The sequence below is a fragment of the Epinephelus moara genome, chromosome 17 (assembly GCF_006386435.1).
Source record: "Epinephelus moara isolate mb chromosome 17, YSFRI_EMoa_1.0, whole genome shotgun sequence".
NCBI classification, from domain to species: domain Eukaryota; kingdom Metazoa; phylum Chordata; class Actinopteri; order Perciformes; family Serranidae; genus Epinephelus; species Epinephelus moara.
The window spans coordinates 15,930,061-15,946,911 of record NC_065522.1 but is presented as its reverse complement, the minus strand read 5'-3'; the positions used below and the strand labels follow the sequence as shown (position 1 = coordinate 15,946,911).

Here is a 16,851-nt window from a genome sequence, read left to right as displayed (position 1 = left end):
AAGGCAAACATTCTTCATGAATGGAAGTACACGTGGACGACATTTAACAACAGATGCATGCATTTCCACTCAAACAGCAAGATTTAAAACATGTCATGACAAACATTCTCATGCACGGCCGAGAAGCGTGCCTGGACACATGCCTGAGTTCATCTGAACCCTGCTCATATGCATGTGCGTGCCCAGGAACACTCAGGACCACTACTTGTCGGTGGACATGTGATACTGTAGTATAATCCAAGTTTTATTTATTCAGTTGTATGCTCAGCACTTCCCAAACACGTGCATTTTTACTCAAATGCTACAATATAAATACACCGTCAGCTTACCTGAGCGTGCATGTGTGTATGAACTCAGTCTGAGTGGAGCTCATCGCATGTGTGTGGGCGTGTTATTTGGCCGTGCATGAGACCATTTGTACACTTGGGTTTTTTCTAATCTTAATTTTTGTAGTGACACATGTTTGGGAAGTACTGCGCATACAGCTGAATGAAAGAGACTTGAATTATACTGCAAGTTTTGATATAGTTTTGCTGTTGTCAAACGTGGTCCCCATTTACTTCAATTCATCAAGAATGGTTGCCTTTTTTGGATTCTTAGTTCATCTTTAAGAAGGGATGCGTAAAAAAGTTTTTTTTTGTTTCATTTGTTTTTTAAACAAATTCAAGGTAATGCAGTGAGCTCAATCTTTAACCTAGTTGTGACTGTAGTACCTGTAAGTGAAATATCTCTTTGCTTATTTTCTACGTTAAAATTGAAATATAACGTAAATTAATCATTATAAAAATAAGTGTAATAAATGTAATTTTGCTGATGCGTCACACAAGGAGATGAGTCACTTCTGTCCAACTAGAGTCACAACTTGGAGAGATGTGTTCTTGTAGTTGGCAAACAGTTTTAATCCCATTGGACAATGAGTATTTTAAGACTCTCAGAAATTAACTTTCAAACTGCAGCGAGCGCAATTAAACAACCTTCCGGACGTTTTAAAGATTGCCAGGAATTTATCTCTCAAAAGAATGAAAGCTTCATCCTGCGACTCGAATGTCAAATGATTTACTAAATTTGGTTTAAACCACTTAAATCTCTTGGCTCGTAACAACTTCTGTAATATGTAAATTACTAGCTAAGAAATTCTGTTAGCACTGTCCAATCAAATGGAATCAATTAATTTGTAATTCCTCCACCTGCCATACATTCCTGTTTGATGTGATGCTGTCATCACCCCCTATTATGTAATGTTATATTGTTTCATAGTTTCAATTTATTATTAGTCTATTTTTATTAGTTTGTTTTGTTAGAGCTCTGATAGGGTTCCAAAGCTGCAATGATTAGTTGATTAATTGATCAACAGAAAAATAACTACTATGGGGACAATTTTGATAACTGAACAATCATTTTAGTGATTTTTTACGGAGAAAAATTATAATATATTATAATAAAATAAATAAATGTTTAACCAAGAAAATAATGGGCAGATTACTCAATAAGGAAAATCATTGTTAGTTGCAGCCCTATAGGCCTACACTACACTTGATTTGATCAGCTATTTAAACAGGAAGTCACTGTGGCATCACAAGCTCTGACATAACTGCTAAACATAAGGAGGCCTGGAGATTTATTCAACTTATCAGACGATCATTTGTTTAATTCATATTTATACATGGAGAAATATCTGTGTTTCAGATTTCAGCTGCTTATGTTAGAAGTATTTACGCAGTATTAACACTACTGTTTTATTGGGTGTCATTTTTGTGAAATGTAATTTCATAATTTTGATCAAGTGTCTGGTCAGATATGTTAACTATAATCCATAGTCTCTCTCTCGGTCTGCAGGAGGGTGCAAATATTTAGAAACAACTAGCTCATCCCTGTGTAACAAGGGGTTTTTATGCGGGAATCTGCTTTTATTTAGAGCTGCTGCAGCTGGCTCCATATATTATGAGTCTGTACGCAGCACTGTACAGTAAATGCTTTGTACTTTATGAATACAACTTCCTGTCAGTGTCACAGTGCATTACTCTGAATAAAGTCAAGTAAACACGTGTGTGGAGTGTGTGTGTTCTTACTGTAACATCACCTGTGTGGATGCAATGCCTTGTGCCAGTCACGTGCTCAGACCCTGAATGAGCCTCATTTTCTTCATGTATTCATTCATGCATGCGTACCGTGATGCACAGGTGATGTGTTTGTGGCCCTGTCGATTCAGGTGCATGATTCATGAATTGAAGTCAATTTTTGTAAATGAGGTCACGGTTGTTGTAAGAAGGCTGGGAAATGCACGGCCAGGAACCAACAACCTGCATATGTTTAACTGACTTGGCTGAGAAAAACAGCCCGCTGGTGTTCATGAGGTGACGTCATGCTCACTCACCTTCAGTCTCTTGAAGGAACCGTTGTTGACCACAGCTGCCCATCAGCTCGTACTTGCTTTTTTCTTCCGCCTGCGAGACACAAAGACAGTGAGCACTGTTGATTATAATGGATCGGTGGACATGTTGTATTTACAGACAGAGGCAGATATTCAGGATTTACTGAGAACTCAAGGCTGCGTCTTATATGTGGAGACACTGTCTGCAGTGGCTCATCGTTATGGATGGATAACCATGCCTTTTAAATTGCGGCCATGTAATCTCTGATTCCAGACAGCCACTGTAAGCACAGCTATTGTGGTGTGAAAATTGATGGTGGAGTGCAGCCATAGTGCCATTAGTCTCACTGAAAGGCCACCGTGCACACACAGAGGAATTCCTTGTCTGACCATAGTCATGCTGAGAATGAATGACGCCAGAACATAAAAGTGGATATCTGCAGAAAGCATCAGCTGATTACTGTATACTGGTGTTTACTTGTACATGTACTTCCTTTGTTCCTATAATTTAGATGTGGATGACTGATGTCACTCCCATGTCTGTGCATTTAGTGTGGATCTAGAGAGCAGTCAGCTGAGCTCAGACAACAGTTAGTTCAGACCAATTACTTTGATGGGACCTCCTGGGACAGGAGGAATTCAAGCCACAACAGCACCGGGACTTTTAACCACACATGTATCACTCCGCTTCACAGGTCTAACTGTAAACATTAATTAGCCTACATAAACAGCTGTTGTAACAAACTTAACGCCACAAAGATGAACATATTTCCTCAAATAACATTTGAATTAAATAATGAATGGCCGACAGAAGAGGACGAACGGGAGGAAAGAAGCCTGGAAACTTCACTGAAAATCAACAAATCATAATCTGTTGTCTCTTAACACCGCTAACCAAAAAAACAGCACTGATAGAATTGTTGTATAAAAGCAATATTACACTTAAGGTCGTGCTGTTGTACTGAATATCAGCACAGCTGTGATCACGACCGAATCACAGCTGTGCTGCTATTCAGTACAACACTAGCTCTTGTGATATTGCTTAAATAAAGAATGAAAGGAGGTGGAAACTGCTAGCATGGCTACAAGTTAAAAAACGCTCACCTCTAAAGTTGATAATCAACATGTTGAATCATGGTTGTTTAACCCTTACTCAAACGGCAATGTAAAAATCTCATCTAACTCTTTAAATGAACACGAAGAAGCATATTTCCTAAATACTGAATTAGTCCTTTAAACGAAGCAACAACAGTCAAGGTCAGGTTCAACCAGTTCAGCCCATGTTCCTGTCCAAAAGTTGTACTGATGTGTCCTATAATGCTTTTACTTTTCATTATAGAGGTCAATATGTCAATTAATCAGTCCCTCCAGGATCTCGCGGCAAAAAAAACTTGAATTTGCAGACAATTTTGTCAAAAAGTCACATAAAAATTGCGGCATTTTTATGTGACTTTTTGCAGGAAATTGCGGCTAATGACAAAAGGAGAAAAAAAAACTCTATTTTTTTTTAAAACTACGACCTCTTTTTTTCGGTACTAGAGCTTCATTACTACCTCAAAAAAAAAAAAAAAGGGTCTGGTTTTTGTGAAAAACCGCATCAAGTCGGTAATACCGGATTTTCACCACACAAATAAAAAACGACCTTAGGACAACAGAGTGACAGTAACATGTTGTTTCTTTTATTCCTTACAAATAAATTTTGCAGCTTACTCAATCAGTGCAAACAAGGGTTGCCTCCTTCGTCTGGCTCAAAGCCAAAGTGTTGCCATAATGGCGCATTCTTTGATTTCTTTGAGACTAAATTGTCCGCCATTATCGACTCCCCAGGCTACAGTAGAAGCCTCGGCGTATGTGCACTCGCACCCCCTAGCTCAGTCCCCGCCCCACCCCCACCCCCCTCTCTCTCCTGCTCGCTGTGCGCTTGGCGAAGAGGCAGACACAGGTGCTCACAGACTCGGGCGTACTATAAGCGGAGTCGAGCGCACTTCCGCGTTGTAGTTTCCTGTAAAAATGTCCGTGAAAATCCCCGTGATGTGAAAAATACACAAGCCCCCACAAAAATTGCGGACTTTCGTTGAATTTGCGTTAATTATTGCGATCGCAAGACTGCAATTTTCTGGAGGGACTGACTAAGATATGTTTAGGGATGGGACGATATATGATTTTATCATGGACCGTAATAAAAAACACAATAAGTTGATTGTGGTGAATTTCTATTTTCAGGATAATTGTGAGTGTGTCTCCTGCAGCACCGAAAGAGACTGCTGGGAAACTAACAATAAAAGAGACTCTGCAAAACAGCATACATGCACACCAACCTCAAAAACAAAAAGGATCTTAATCAATCATTGGCATGTTTCATATCAACAGATATGATACCATTTCAAGGAGCCAAAAAGCCTCGCTTTTTAAACTGTTTTTTCCTAAAAAGGATGTGTCTTCTCTGTGATGTAATTAAAGTATTTTTTTTTCTTAACGTAATGTGATTCCAGTATGTCTTTGTGCCATTTTAACAGCTTCAAGCGTATTTCGATGGTTATCAGGACAATATTATGAATCTCAATTATTTTGGCCAGATTTATATCATCCCATGCCTAACCACGTTACACACTCAGTTATAACACCAACAACATTCAACAGCACCACAAACAGCAGCCTCCAATATGACCATAAAGTTGAAACAACACCTGACTAGAACATCATTAAATGGCAACTATGTGATGTCACATCTCCAACTCTACTCTACTGATGCTTGACTGCTTCCTTTGGGCTGAAGTAACACCTCAGAGAACAGTTTGTCTCATCACAGACACACTTTGAAATCCAAAGCATAAAGTTATGCTATGTTTAATTTCAGATATACCTCAAGCCTCTTTTAAAAACAACCGGTATTCCCATGATGTGAAACGTTCCCCCCTAATGTTTAGCTGAACACAGAGCACAGTGAGTTACACAGCCAAAATGTGTAAGTGGTTGATAGCATAAAGCGGATTAGAGAGTTTTGGATTGGCCTACCTCTGAGTTCCTCTCCAGGCCCCGACTCTCCATGATCTCATAAGCGGGATCAGCTCTGCGTCTTTCCTCTTTACTATTAAGCCTTTTGTCTGGTGGGAGAGGAAAATATAGTGCATTTTAAATATAGGAAATTAAACCGCAATTTCTTTCGCCAAGAAATTAATCTCATATTGTGCTTTTCTTAAAATCCACTTTGTGAATCACATCAGACGACGTGCACTCTGGGTACAAGTGCATGGATTTGTCCAGATCCAGTAGTGGGAACAATTAACAGTGAATTTATTCATCATCTCACAATACATCCCTGGTGCTGGAGACAAGAGCTGTGTTGACAATGTGAAAACATGCAAGGGACAAACATCACACAGAGATTCATCATGCAGCAGACAGTTTAGTGTAATGTCCTGTCTAAATGCTAACATTTAAACACTGATACTTTGAGTTTTATACTGTGGAAAGGCTTTATATTAGAGCTCGACTGATACACCAACACTGATGATATCTGACAATTTAGCTTATAACAGATGTATTGCTGCTGGTAGGGGATTTTTACGGTCAATATCAATAGATATCTGACAATTAAAACAAAAAACATCTGCCATTTGTTCATTTTTGATAAGAACTTCATTTTAGAAGCAGGACATTTTCCAGACTTTCACAAAATATGTGACAGCAACACTGTTTCCTCAAATATATGTTTGGCCTATCTGTACTGTAATGTATTTTACTAATTGCTGAACATATACTGATATAGCTTTAATAAGCTAATATCAGTTGACATATCAGCCTGGCAGATTTATTGCTTTAATTTAAACAGGCTTATACAGTACACACTCAGTCGGCAGTTTATCACAGCTTGATAAAACTAAAGCAATCTACTCCAACAGTTAGATTTATACAGCTTTATACAGAAAGCTGTTTCTGTTATTTCGCCTACCACATAAACTGTAGAATAATAATGGACGTAGCCACTGTGACATCATCCATTGGTTTGTGGACTCCTGTTTTGAAGCCTCGAATTTGGGAATGTGGCTGTCGCAGTCTTGGATATTTAGAGCTAAGTGACCTAAGTTGGAGGAGTAAGTGTGGAGGAGGGAGGCGTGGATCTTACCGAGAGCCTGAGGACACTATCAGCAGATAGCCTGTCACAGAGAGCGACCCGCCCTTAATTATTCGTAACTTTGGGCCTTAAAAAATATGAATGGGTGAGTCGCAAAAAAAATTCACCCCTTAACAATTGTTACGAAGGAAGAAATTAGCTATGGAGGCCAAAACTGTTTCCTGTACCTGGCTGTTAACACGTTTATTTCAGCTGTAAATTTGGAGGTCTATGGGGATTAACTCTCTTTTGGAGCCAGCCTCAAGTGGCCATTTGAGGAACTGCAGTTTTGGCACTGGCTTCATTTTTCAGCCTTGGAGGTTGCTGCTTGGTTTACCTTCAATGATATAAATGGGACGAGCAAGATAATAAACACCTGTCAATATAACTCAATAAAATGCAGGGTTGTTGTGTTGGAGAGCTTAAGTTTTAGCTAGGTGTACCTAATAATTTGGCAGCTGAGTGTGCATCAGCAAAAAAGTAGCAAGTAATTTCATAACAGAAATGTTAAAGATACTGTATGTTCAAGATACTTTACTGTCAGTGTCACCATCACACAGTGTGTCCACCAGAGGGTGCCGACAAGCTTATTTTCTAACTTCTTTTTTCTTAACCAAATTTATGTTTTTTAGTACTATTTTGGTACCACTTTCCAATAACGCACCCCAAGTTTTAACAGAGGCCAAATTAGTGGCTAATAAATAATTTAATAATGCTTTACAGTTCAGTTATAAGCCATTAATAAGAGGATGCTTTAAGTTGCCAGGTATTGTAAAAAAAAATATGCTCAGGCTGGTGTTACTCCTCGATAAATGAATGCGAGGAAAGGTATTAATAAATACCCTTTCCCTAAAGGTAAGGCATCATTAAGGCCTTTGCACACCAAGTCCATATTTACCATTTGAAATTGTTTTCAGAATAGGTTCAATTTTCTGTTTCGTCTACATTTTCTGCAGTTGTTGTTTCTGCAGCTGCATCAAGAAGCAGTGAAAAAAATGTGACATAACGTGGGATACATACAGCTGCTAAAGAGAGAGGAACAGGGTGTGCAGTTTCTTTACACAACTCAGAAAGATTCCTTTCAACACGTCAGATAGTAATATTCAGGTGGATAATGGTGACAAAGAGCAAGGTGAAAGAGAGAATGAAGGCTGCATGCAGACAGAGAGAGAAAGCAGCAGTGTGGAGAAAGAGAAAGAGGACAGCTCAGCAACTTCATGTAGCCATGGTGCCAAATGCAAGAGGCAGGCGGAGTGGTGACAGCCGGGGAGGTGCCTCCAGAGAAGCAAGGGAGCAAATGTGTCTTCTCATTTGTCTTGTAATGCAAATTTTCTCAACAAATAGAACACTATAACACCTTGGACTCAGTGTTAAAGTTTTCTTTGCGTAGCAATTTTTACAGATGACTAATGGAAATGGAAAACAGACTTGTTGTGCAAAAGCCTTAAGGTGGTTTCAGAGTCTGGCAACCCAAAAGTTGGCTTTGAACTCCTTTAGAAGGCATTAGTACAGGATTTATTCGCCATGAATAAAGACATTACTTACAACAGAACTCTTTACAATAGGGTAAGAAAGTGGTGCAGACTTTGTTCAGCACTAAAAATCAAAATGCAGAATTTTTGCACACCTGAGGGTCGACAGGTGCGTAGGGGAAAACCATGGGTCAATTATCACAGAACAAAGAACTGCACACTGTCTGCTACACTTGCAATAATAGGAACGTTTTTGGGAACCCTAAAGCCTTAAATCAGTCAGTCTCTATAAGAGCGTATATATAATTTATGATTTCATAACTTGTGCAACAACTTCAATCCCCTCTGTTTTTCACAGCCCTCACGAAGCTTAGTTGTACAAACACCACAACACAAGTAAAGACCACAGAGTGCAGGAAGAGAGAAAACAAGAAGATGATTAAACAAAAGAAGCCAGGAGGAAAGTGGGTTTTTATTGAAGATAAGCAGAGCAACAGGACGGAAACAAAGATAAGATCCGTTTCAAAGGACTGAAGAGGAAAAGGACACCAGAGGAATCGTAGACGCTTTGTTGTGAGTTGAAGAGGAAACTGGAGAAGAGGCCTCTTACCTTCACTGGTCACCGTCCGACCATTCATCTCTCCGTACTGACACTGCCCAGCCACACTCTGTGATCCATCACTGGCAGCTTCACACAGCAGCTCCTCATTAGCAGCTACTTCTTGTTCTTGGCTTTCCTTCAGGTGCGGCCCAGTTGGAAAGGTTTGTAAAGTGGAAACGTTCCTGTTGCGGTATGTCTCAGCAGGTACGACCCGTGGTGGAGGGTGGCAGTTCTCTCCTTGACACTTGAAACAGTTCTCGTAAATGACAGCTCTTTTGTCCTGCTGTGAATCTTGCGGTGGCGCACAGGTGCCAGTTAGTGTGGATTTGAGCTCATTCCCAAAGCTAGGGCTCATTGACTCATACAGGTTCAGTCTGTTAGTCTTTGCCTCGGGCTGCCTGTCTACGCTTGGAAAGCCTAGCAGATCAGCCAAGAGACTGGCTAATTTCTCTCTTCCTTTTTTTGGCAGCGCTGAATCCTCACTTGTCCTCACTGTTGGCTTCTCCAAGCTGTGGATGCTTCCAGAGCCAGGAGAGGCACAGGGTTTCTCCAGAATTTTCTTCACTGCAATATTGTGTTCACTGGCAGCGCTGGGTCTGCATGGTGATTTGTCAACACTTTGATCTGCTGGATTGAAAATATGATGTTCTGGAGGCAAAAAAAACCCAACCTTCGACACACTTTAATTTCTGTCCCTAAATCAAATCGCCAAGCTGTGGCTGCTACAGAAAATGATAAATGTTTTATTCTCAAACATGCATCAACTGTTCATGCAGGCAAGAATCGATACATGCAGCATGCACTTAATATTTAAACTGATTACACTTACCTGGTATGGCAGGGACCGCTGAACCACTTGCAGGGGTGTGTGGTGTCCCCTGTGACATGACATAAAATTACACAAATTACCTGGTGTTTGAATGTGTGGCATTTTAAGGGAAAAGGCTGGTAATGATCTGTATTTCTTTTCAAACTGCCAATAATCCCTCGCCTGACATCGCTAGACGAAATCACAAATTTGAGTTAAGCTGAGAACACGCTGCTGTGCCACAGTGCGTCAAATGACCAAGCAAAGTTATTACTACTTTTACTGAAAGATCTGTACCTCTTCCGCCTCTGCATAAGTTTAAAATCATGTGTGGACATCTACTCATCTAAAATGATTTCTCACCTGAAGAGCCGATCTCCAGAGCTTTGACTCGCCAGGCAGTATCTTTTTAGCCATGGTCTTTATAATGACAGGAATGTGGGTCGTTTAGCTCAGGATATTTCTCGTCCTAAACAACATTTCTCTCCTCATTCATTCTTTGCCACACATGAGACACAGAGTTATCTTTGCATCCATGGTGAGGAGAGTAGTCGAGCTGCTACAGGAGCAGGTATGTACAAGCAGAGAGCAAGTGGGGGAAAATGCATTTGATTCCAGGGCCGGCGAGGCTGGAAATAAGAAAGTGGCGTAAAGTGCCCGCAGGGCAGCACGTCCATGAGTGCTGACACGTCTTGCTTGTACACCGAAAATAATAAGGCTGTATTTTTATTTTTGAGGGACGCTAGCAACAGCCGTAGATCAAAATGCCCCTGACCCCAATTGGATAGATTTACGACCAGCTATAACAACATAACGTGATGTTGTGCTAAGCAATGTAAAAATGTAAAAAGACTAATTACTTTGATAGAAAGTTCAACATCAGCTGCAGCCAATTTGGTTGTTATTCGAAAATGCCTCAACCTCACTCCTTTACCAAGTCTCGGAACCCTTCGGCTATCTATCTGATGATAATTACAGCCTCTGGGGGCAACAACCAATATTTCGGGAGAGTTGGTGTAGCTGGCAGATATTCAGGTCAAGACATCCACTTCTGTGCACCAGTCAATTTGGCTAATGTCTATAATTAGATACCTGCAAATGAATGAGAACAAATAAAAAAACTAGAATTACCACCCCACAGTTATATGCCTCCGCACACCAGTCAAGTTTCTCTTACAGTTTACATCTATGTCTGTGAAAACACCCACGCCCACTGTCCCTCCAACAGCACAGAAGATCTTTACAATCAGCACAGTTTCAAGGTGGACATCAAAGATGACTGTCAGCAATTAAATATCTGACCAAATGTCTCCCCTTCTGTTCCTGAGATATGACACTGAATAATGACCAGAAAAGTGATTTATGCAGACCATTATGATGTCACAGTGAAGTTGACCTTTGACCTTTTGGATACAAAAATGTCATCACTACATTATTTTATCCTATTTTATCCGACATTTGTGTGAAGTTTTGTCGTAATTAGCGTATGAATTCTTGAGCTATGGCCAATGAGGTCACACTGACCTTGACCTCTGACCACAAAATTCTGATCAGTTTATTCTTCATCCAAAGTAGACATTTGTGTAAGATTTAAAGAAATTCCCTGAAGGTGTTCTTGAGCTATCACATTCACAAAAATGAGACAGACAAGGTCAGAAGAAATTCCCTCACTGTGTTCTTGAGATGTCTTGTTCACAAGGATGGGACAGACGGATTGACAGACAGACAGATAGACAGATGGAAAACCCGAGAACATAATGCATTCAGCCACAGCTATGGCTGGCAAAGAGACACAAACAAATTTTTTTTAAAAAGCCAAGGTTTTGAGCTGAGTAAAAAGTGCACCAAAACCACCTACACTGTATCAAACAAAACATGTTATATATGATTCTGATTTGTACACAGAACATGCAACTAGTGACAACATGATCAGTCGATCATTCAGACTACAAACAGAAACCAGAACACTTCCAATACCAAAATCTTGTCTCATTGCCCACAGACTCGATACATATACAAATATCTGTTTGTAGAGATTACTCTTTACTAAGCTAAATTTATCCCAGCCTTAGCGTCCCCAGCACAAAGGTGCAACACATAGTTTGTGTAAAGCATGGCCTCCAAGACGTCATTGTCTCAAACATGCCTCATCTTAGATAAATGGTTGTGATTGGCCCAACCCAGGCCCAGTGGGCTCAAAATCTGTCTGAATGGTTCGGGGACCAGATGCATCTGCCAGAGCACATAAAACATGAGCTTGCAGATCCGTCTGGTTCCCAGGCTAAACAATCCCATGGAAAGACGAAAACCAACAGTGAATTTATCCGTCTCTCAATACTTACGCAGCCTGTCTATAGTTTTCAGCCAGAAGGAAATCGGTTCCTACTGAGGATGTAACACTTGGAAAAATGCATCACAAATATATACTTTGACTTTTAGAAAAAAGTCTACATCATTTTCTTTTAAGAGCTGGGCACCTTGAGCAAACATTTCCCAAACAGGAGGAAATAATGCATCCTTGTTTTTAATTCCTGATAGTGAGATAGACAGGGAAGAGCCCGGGTCAGACTCAAATCTGAGCTGCTGCGGTAAAGACTCTGCAGTAGTACACAGTTTACCCAGTGAGCTACCAAGCCAATCTATAACACTCTGGCTATACAGGCGATACTTGCTAGTGGGAGCAATTCATTATCTTTTCATGGGATTTGTTGACAATAACAAAAATGTACAATATCACCACAGTGGACTGTTTAGCTTCTGTAACGTCAATAAATGTTATGTTCCATAGTTGAGAGGAGTCAAGGCTGTGAATGCTGTGAATGTGTCCTTGGCTGACGGATGACTACATCACACACAACATTTTCCACACCTGACTTTTCTTGTAAATGTACTACCCATACTCCCCCCTCTTATTAAACCAGCCAGACAGAACCCTTTAAAATCTGCTCACAATATGGTACAATTATTATGATAAAAATAAATTAATGCTTTCATAAATATACACTCCAAAATGTGAAATTACATGTATTTGTATGGTGTGCAGTTTTCTCCTGAAGTGTCCCTTTAAACCGTGAGCCAGTAAACACTACAGGGGTGGAATGTGTTGCTCAGGCTGAGGTGATAAATGCCCTCCCACACTGCTCGTGTCTGATCCATCAGCTCCAAGCCAATAACTCTCATGTTTAATTTAGTTCGCTGAGGACTGACTGACGAGAAACCGAGAGAAAGGGAACATTCTGTTCAGGTAATATAATGCAATTTGCTCTCTTAACTAAATGCACTACCAGCAGGTGGAGCTATTTGTTTAGAGTATTCAACAAACGTGACTCACAGCTGACAGACCAGGACAAAACAGCTTTTACTGAGTTTGCACCTGGATGTTTAAATGATACGATCTCCAAATAAACTGAAATTATAGCTCAAAGTCAGCCTTGAAGAGTGCAAGAAGGTATTTGATAATGAGAATCAGCACAGACATGAAGAAGAAATAATGAGGATGAAACTGCTATAAATGATGTAAGACTTTCTATCACAGCCAAGAAGGATCCATCTCGATATCAATGGGCAAAAACTGATTCATCCTAAAATCCGACATCTCTTCCTTCACTTACTGCATCTTATCAAGACTAACAATGATGAAAAAACAAAGTAAAGCTCAAACAATTACAGAGTCAAAGCTTCAGTTGGTAACTTTGATTAAAGTAACTGTGATATCTGCTGTCACTATATTCACATAGTGGTACATGAGACAGATAAACTTTCCTCCTCCCTTTGCTTCTAATGGCATTCACTAGAATCTAACGCAGCTCACAGAAAACAACCAATCAGGGCCTAGGAGTCTCTCGCGCCACTGTCAATCATGTCAATCACTGTTTACGAACTCTGGTCAAACTTCCGAACTAGGCAGCGCTGATGTGGTCACTTCATTGCCTATTTCTCGCCCTTAAATGTTCTCGGGAACATATTTTAGTGCACTGTTTAGCTGTAAAATGAGAACGTTTGTGACCCAGCTGCCATGTTGGAAACAGTTGAGTCAAGCACAGCCACCAGCTGGACCAGCTTTTTCATCACACAGCTAAACAGTAGCTGTGGGCTGTGGCTCAGAGGTAGACCAGGTCGTCCACTAATCGGAAGATCGACAGTTCGATCTCCAGCTCCTCTAGTCTGCATGTCGAAGTATCCTTGGGCAGGATACTGAACCCCTAATTGCTCCTGATGAAAATGCCATCAGTGTGTGAATGTGTGTGTGAATTGGTGAATGTGACGTACTTGAGTGGTCAGAAGACTAGAAAAGCGCTATATACAAGTGCAGTCCATTGACAGTACACTAAAATAGGTTTCTGAAAACATCTGAGGAGAGAAATAGGCAACACAGTGACAGATCTTGATTCGTATTTGCCCAGTCTGGCAGTTTGACCACAGTTTACGAGCTGTGACTGACATGATTGACAGCTGTGTTAGGGACTCTTTGACCTTGATTGGTTGTTTTCGTTCACATGGGGTTATGCCATGAGAAGCAAATCGAGGTGGCAGAAGAAGAATATTTTTGCTAGTTTATCCGTCTCATTTACTGCCGTGTGGATGTAATAACAGTTTCAGCTATAAATATGACAAAAAGTTATTACAACTTCAATGGAATAGCTCATTGAGAGAGAATGAATTGTCCACCGTTTTGATAGCGAGATTAAAGTAATCCTTAAGCGACATGTCAAACTAAATATTTGCTTATTTTCTTAGACGTCTATGATATTAAACTGGATCTCTTTGGGTTTTGGATTGTTGGCTGGACAAAACAAGTGATTTGAAGATGTAAACTTTGGCTCTGGCTAGTGTGATGGGCATTTTTAGGTAGTTTCTGACACTTCATGGACCAAATGATTAAGATAATAAGCCCCAGATTGATCAATAATGAAAGTAATCAATGGCTGCAGCCCTAAAACAAACATGAAACAGAAAAACACAATCACCATCCTACAAAACCACTGGACCTCATACTTCATATTGAGAAGCTTTCTTTTATCTTGGGTATCTTATCTTAGCAGTGAGAACGACCTTCAGTTTCCAGTTTACATGTACTACCCTCCCTTAGCTCAGCAGCATCACATTAAACAATAAATAGGAGGCAGAGGTAGGAAAGGAGAAAAGCTGCAAGTCACTAACAAGGTCTACATCTGCTGGTATGATGACAGTGTCGGCCTCAAATGGCTGTTGAAATGCGAGCTCGTTAAGACAGATGGTCCACAGGACTGTTGGTTGTTTGGACACAAAACGCAGAGCGGCTTCACCGTCAGCCTGCACGGTACCGCAAAGGTCATATTGACAGCGAGCTACAGAACAGATGATACAGTGATAACGCTGGCCTGCACAAGCTGCTACTGTATGACAAAGAGTTATACAACAGAGCACGTTCAGGAGACCATTTAAACAGTGGATGCTATTTTTTTTTTAGGTAGACAGATGGCCGGTGAGAATAGACTTAATAATACTACACTTATACACAAGCTTAACCCAAGTGTGCTTCTGGCAGAAGGGTAACAAGACAAAATATATATATAAAAAATGAGCATAAGTGACAGAAAGATATTTCCTACTTACCTTAAATCCACCGCAGACTGAGCAGATGGTCACAATGGTTTTGGGGACAGATGTGAGAGGGCTGCAGATGTGACAGGAGTCTGGGTGTTCACTCGAGGGTGCCACTTTTGTTTTCTTACTCTCCTCTGAGGAGCCTTGTAAGTGTTCACTCACTGATGCTCTTTCACTAGTTTCTGAGGGACCCTCAGAGGTCATGGTGCTGCTTTTATCCCCCTTTGCAGAGTCTGTTGTGAGGCCTGAAGAAGCAGGAGTGTCCTTAGTTGGCGTGGAGGATTCATTGTCTTTGGCGCCCCCACCTCCCTCCTGTAACACACTCCTGGGGCTGTCATAGAGATACCTAAGTGATGTTGGTACTTGGTATTCATGTCCAGGGACAGTGGTGCAACTACAAGGGCTCAGGTCTTGAGCCAAGTGGGGAGGCAAGCTGAAAACAGACCCAAAGTCCTCCCCGGGGGCGATATCCAGGCTGCCTGTGTACGAGGAGAAACTTCCAGAGTAAGAGGAATGGCTGCCGGTGGCGATGCCGCTGTCAGAGGAGCTCTGACGGCCGATCTCCTGGAGCTGCCGTGGGGGCTTGGCAGCAGGTCGGTTCCCTCCTCCCTGGTTGACGGAAAGCTTCTCGATGCTCTGTAGTGCCGCTTTAGCTCCCACATGGCTGAGGTTTTCAGAGGGGCTGGAGGCCGGCTCGGTCCAAATGGCCATCCGGCTGCCAATGCTGCAGTCTGATTGGCTGGTGTCCGATGTGTCGGAGGAACCAGATATGCTACGATCATCGCCCCCAGCAGACAGACAGTACGAGGACGAGACTGCAAGGAAAGACAACATTGATAAAACTGAATTTAATCAACTGCTTAAACAAAAACTGCTTTCATCAATAAAGAGCATTAAAGTATTGCAGCATCTTCATGGCTGTTTTTACTCCGTGGTTTTTTACCACATAATTGGAATAATAAATCACCCGTGTGAGTAGCGTCTCATCTGTAAACTTAATTTGAATCTAAGTGCAGCATTATTAAAAGCCAAAGTACTCTCTGTTGGAGGAGAGGAATTGCTGCAGTTAAAGTGATTATGGGTGCTTTGGGATGATTATGGAACAAAGGATGCACATTCAGAGCAGGAAGATTTGTAAAATGGGCAAACTTTTAGCTGCAGTTTCACCTTCTTATCTGCTTTGAATCTGAGTACAGCCTTACGGCCCTGACACACCGAGCTGTCAGTCAGCCGTCAGCCAATGTCAGGCGGTCGGTGAGCTTCTGTCTCCCTAGTATTTGCGGTGTGTCCTGCACCGGTGGCACTAGTCGGCCCTTGTCTGCTTTATTTTCTTGGCCTATTCAGCATGTAAAATTGGCGTCAGAGATGGCCGTTGGTTGTAGTCTTTGTTGAGTATTTGACTGCAAGTTTTTGGCCAAGACATGGGTGACGCAACAGTTGATGTTGGTTTGGTGTGTGTGGACTTTAACAGTAAGATGCTGTACCTGTGCTGCTCCTGTGAGACAGCATGCTCAGTCGTTTCTCCAGCTCCTGGGCCTCGTGGTTCAACCTCTCCTCCGAACTCGTCTGGCTGGCACTGGGGTCTGTGAGAGAAAGCATTACAGAATGACATCACCCACAAAAGGTTCAATTCATATACATGTATATACATATATAAACTTACATTGCTGTCATCACACTAATTAATGACGACACGCTAAGTTTGGTGAGCCGTACTGCTGTCACTGAGACTTGGGATCAAATGTGACGCAGCTGAGGATTTTGCTCTGCAGTGACACAGGCACAGCTGTGAAAACACATCCAACAACAACTCCAGAGGAACAAGGGACACTTTAAACCACAAGGGTCTCGCTCATGAAAGCTGTGGCATCGGGAAAATAAAATGTCAGCCACAAGATG

At 41.3% G+C, this 16,851-nt stretch overlaps 1 protein-coding gene across 6 annotated transcripts in view; it reads right to left on the bottom strand.

Annotated features, from left to right (window-relative positions):
- The window catches only part of LOC126404226 (protein Dok-7-like), a 60,094-nt gene that overhangs the window by 20,853 nt on the left and 22,390 nt on the right, over positions 1-16,851 (bottom strand). For 3 of the 6 annotated variants that reach the window (XM_050067297.1, XM_050067301.1, XM_050067299.1), the window contains exons 6-11: positions 16,437-16,535; positions 14,962-15,767; positions 9,388-9,436; positions 8,568-9,185; positions 5,387-5,475; positions 2,375-2,444 (exon numbers count right to left, since the gene is read on the bottom strand). In XM_050067297.1, coding sequence (XP_049923254.1) covers positions 2,375-2,444; positions 5,387-5,475; positions 8,568-9,185; positions 9,388-9,436; positions 14,962-15,767; positions 16,437-16,535 — 1,731 coding nt within the window. The remainder of the gene's footprint in view (positions 1-2,374; positions 2,445-5,386; positions 5,476-8,567; positions 9,186-9,387; positions 9,437-14,961; positions 15,768-16,436; positions 16,536-16,851) is intronic. The other 3 variants (XM_050067302.1, XM_050067303.1, XM_050067298.1) reach the window with 2 other exon arrangements.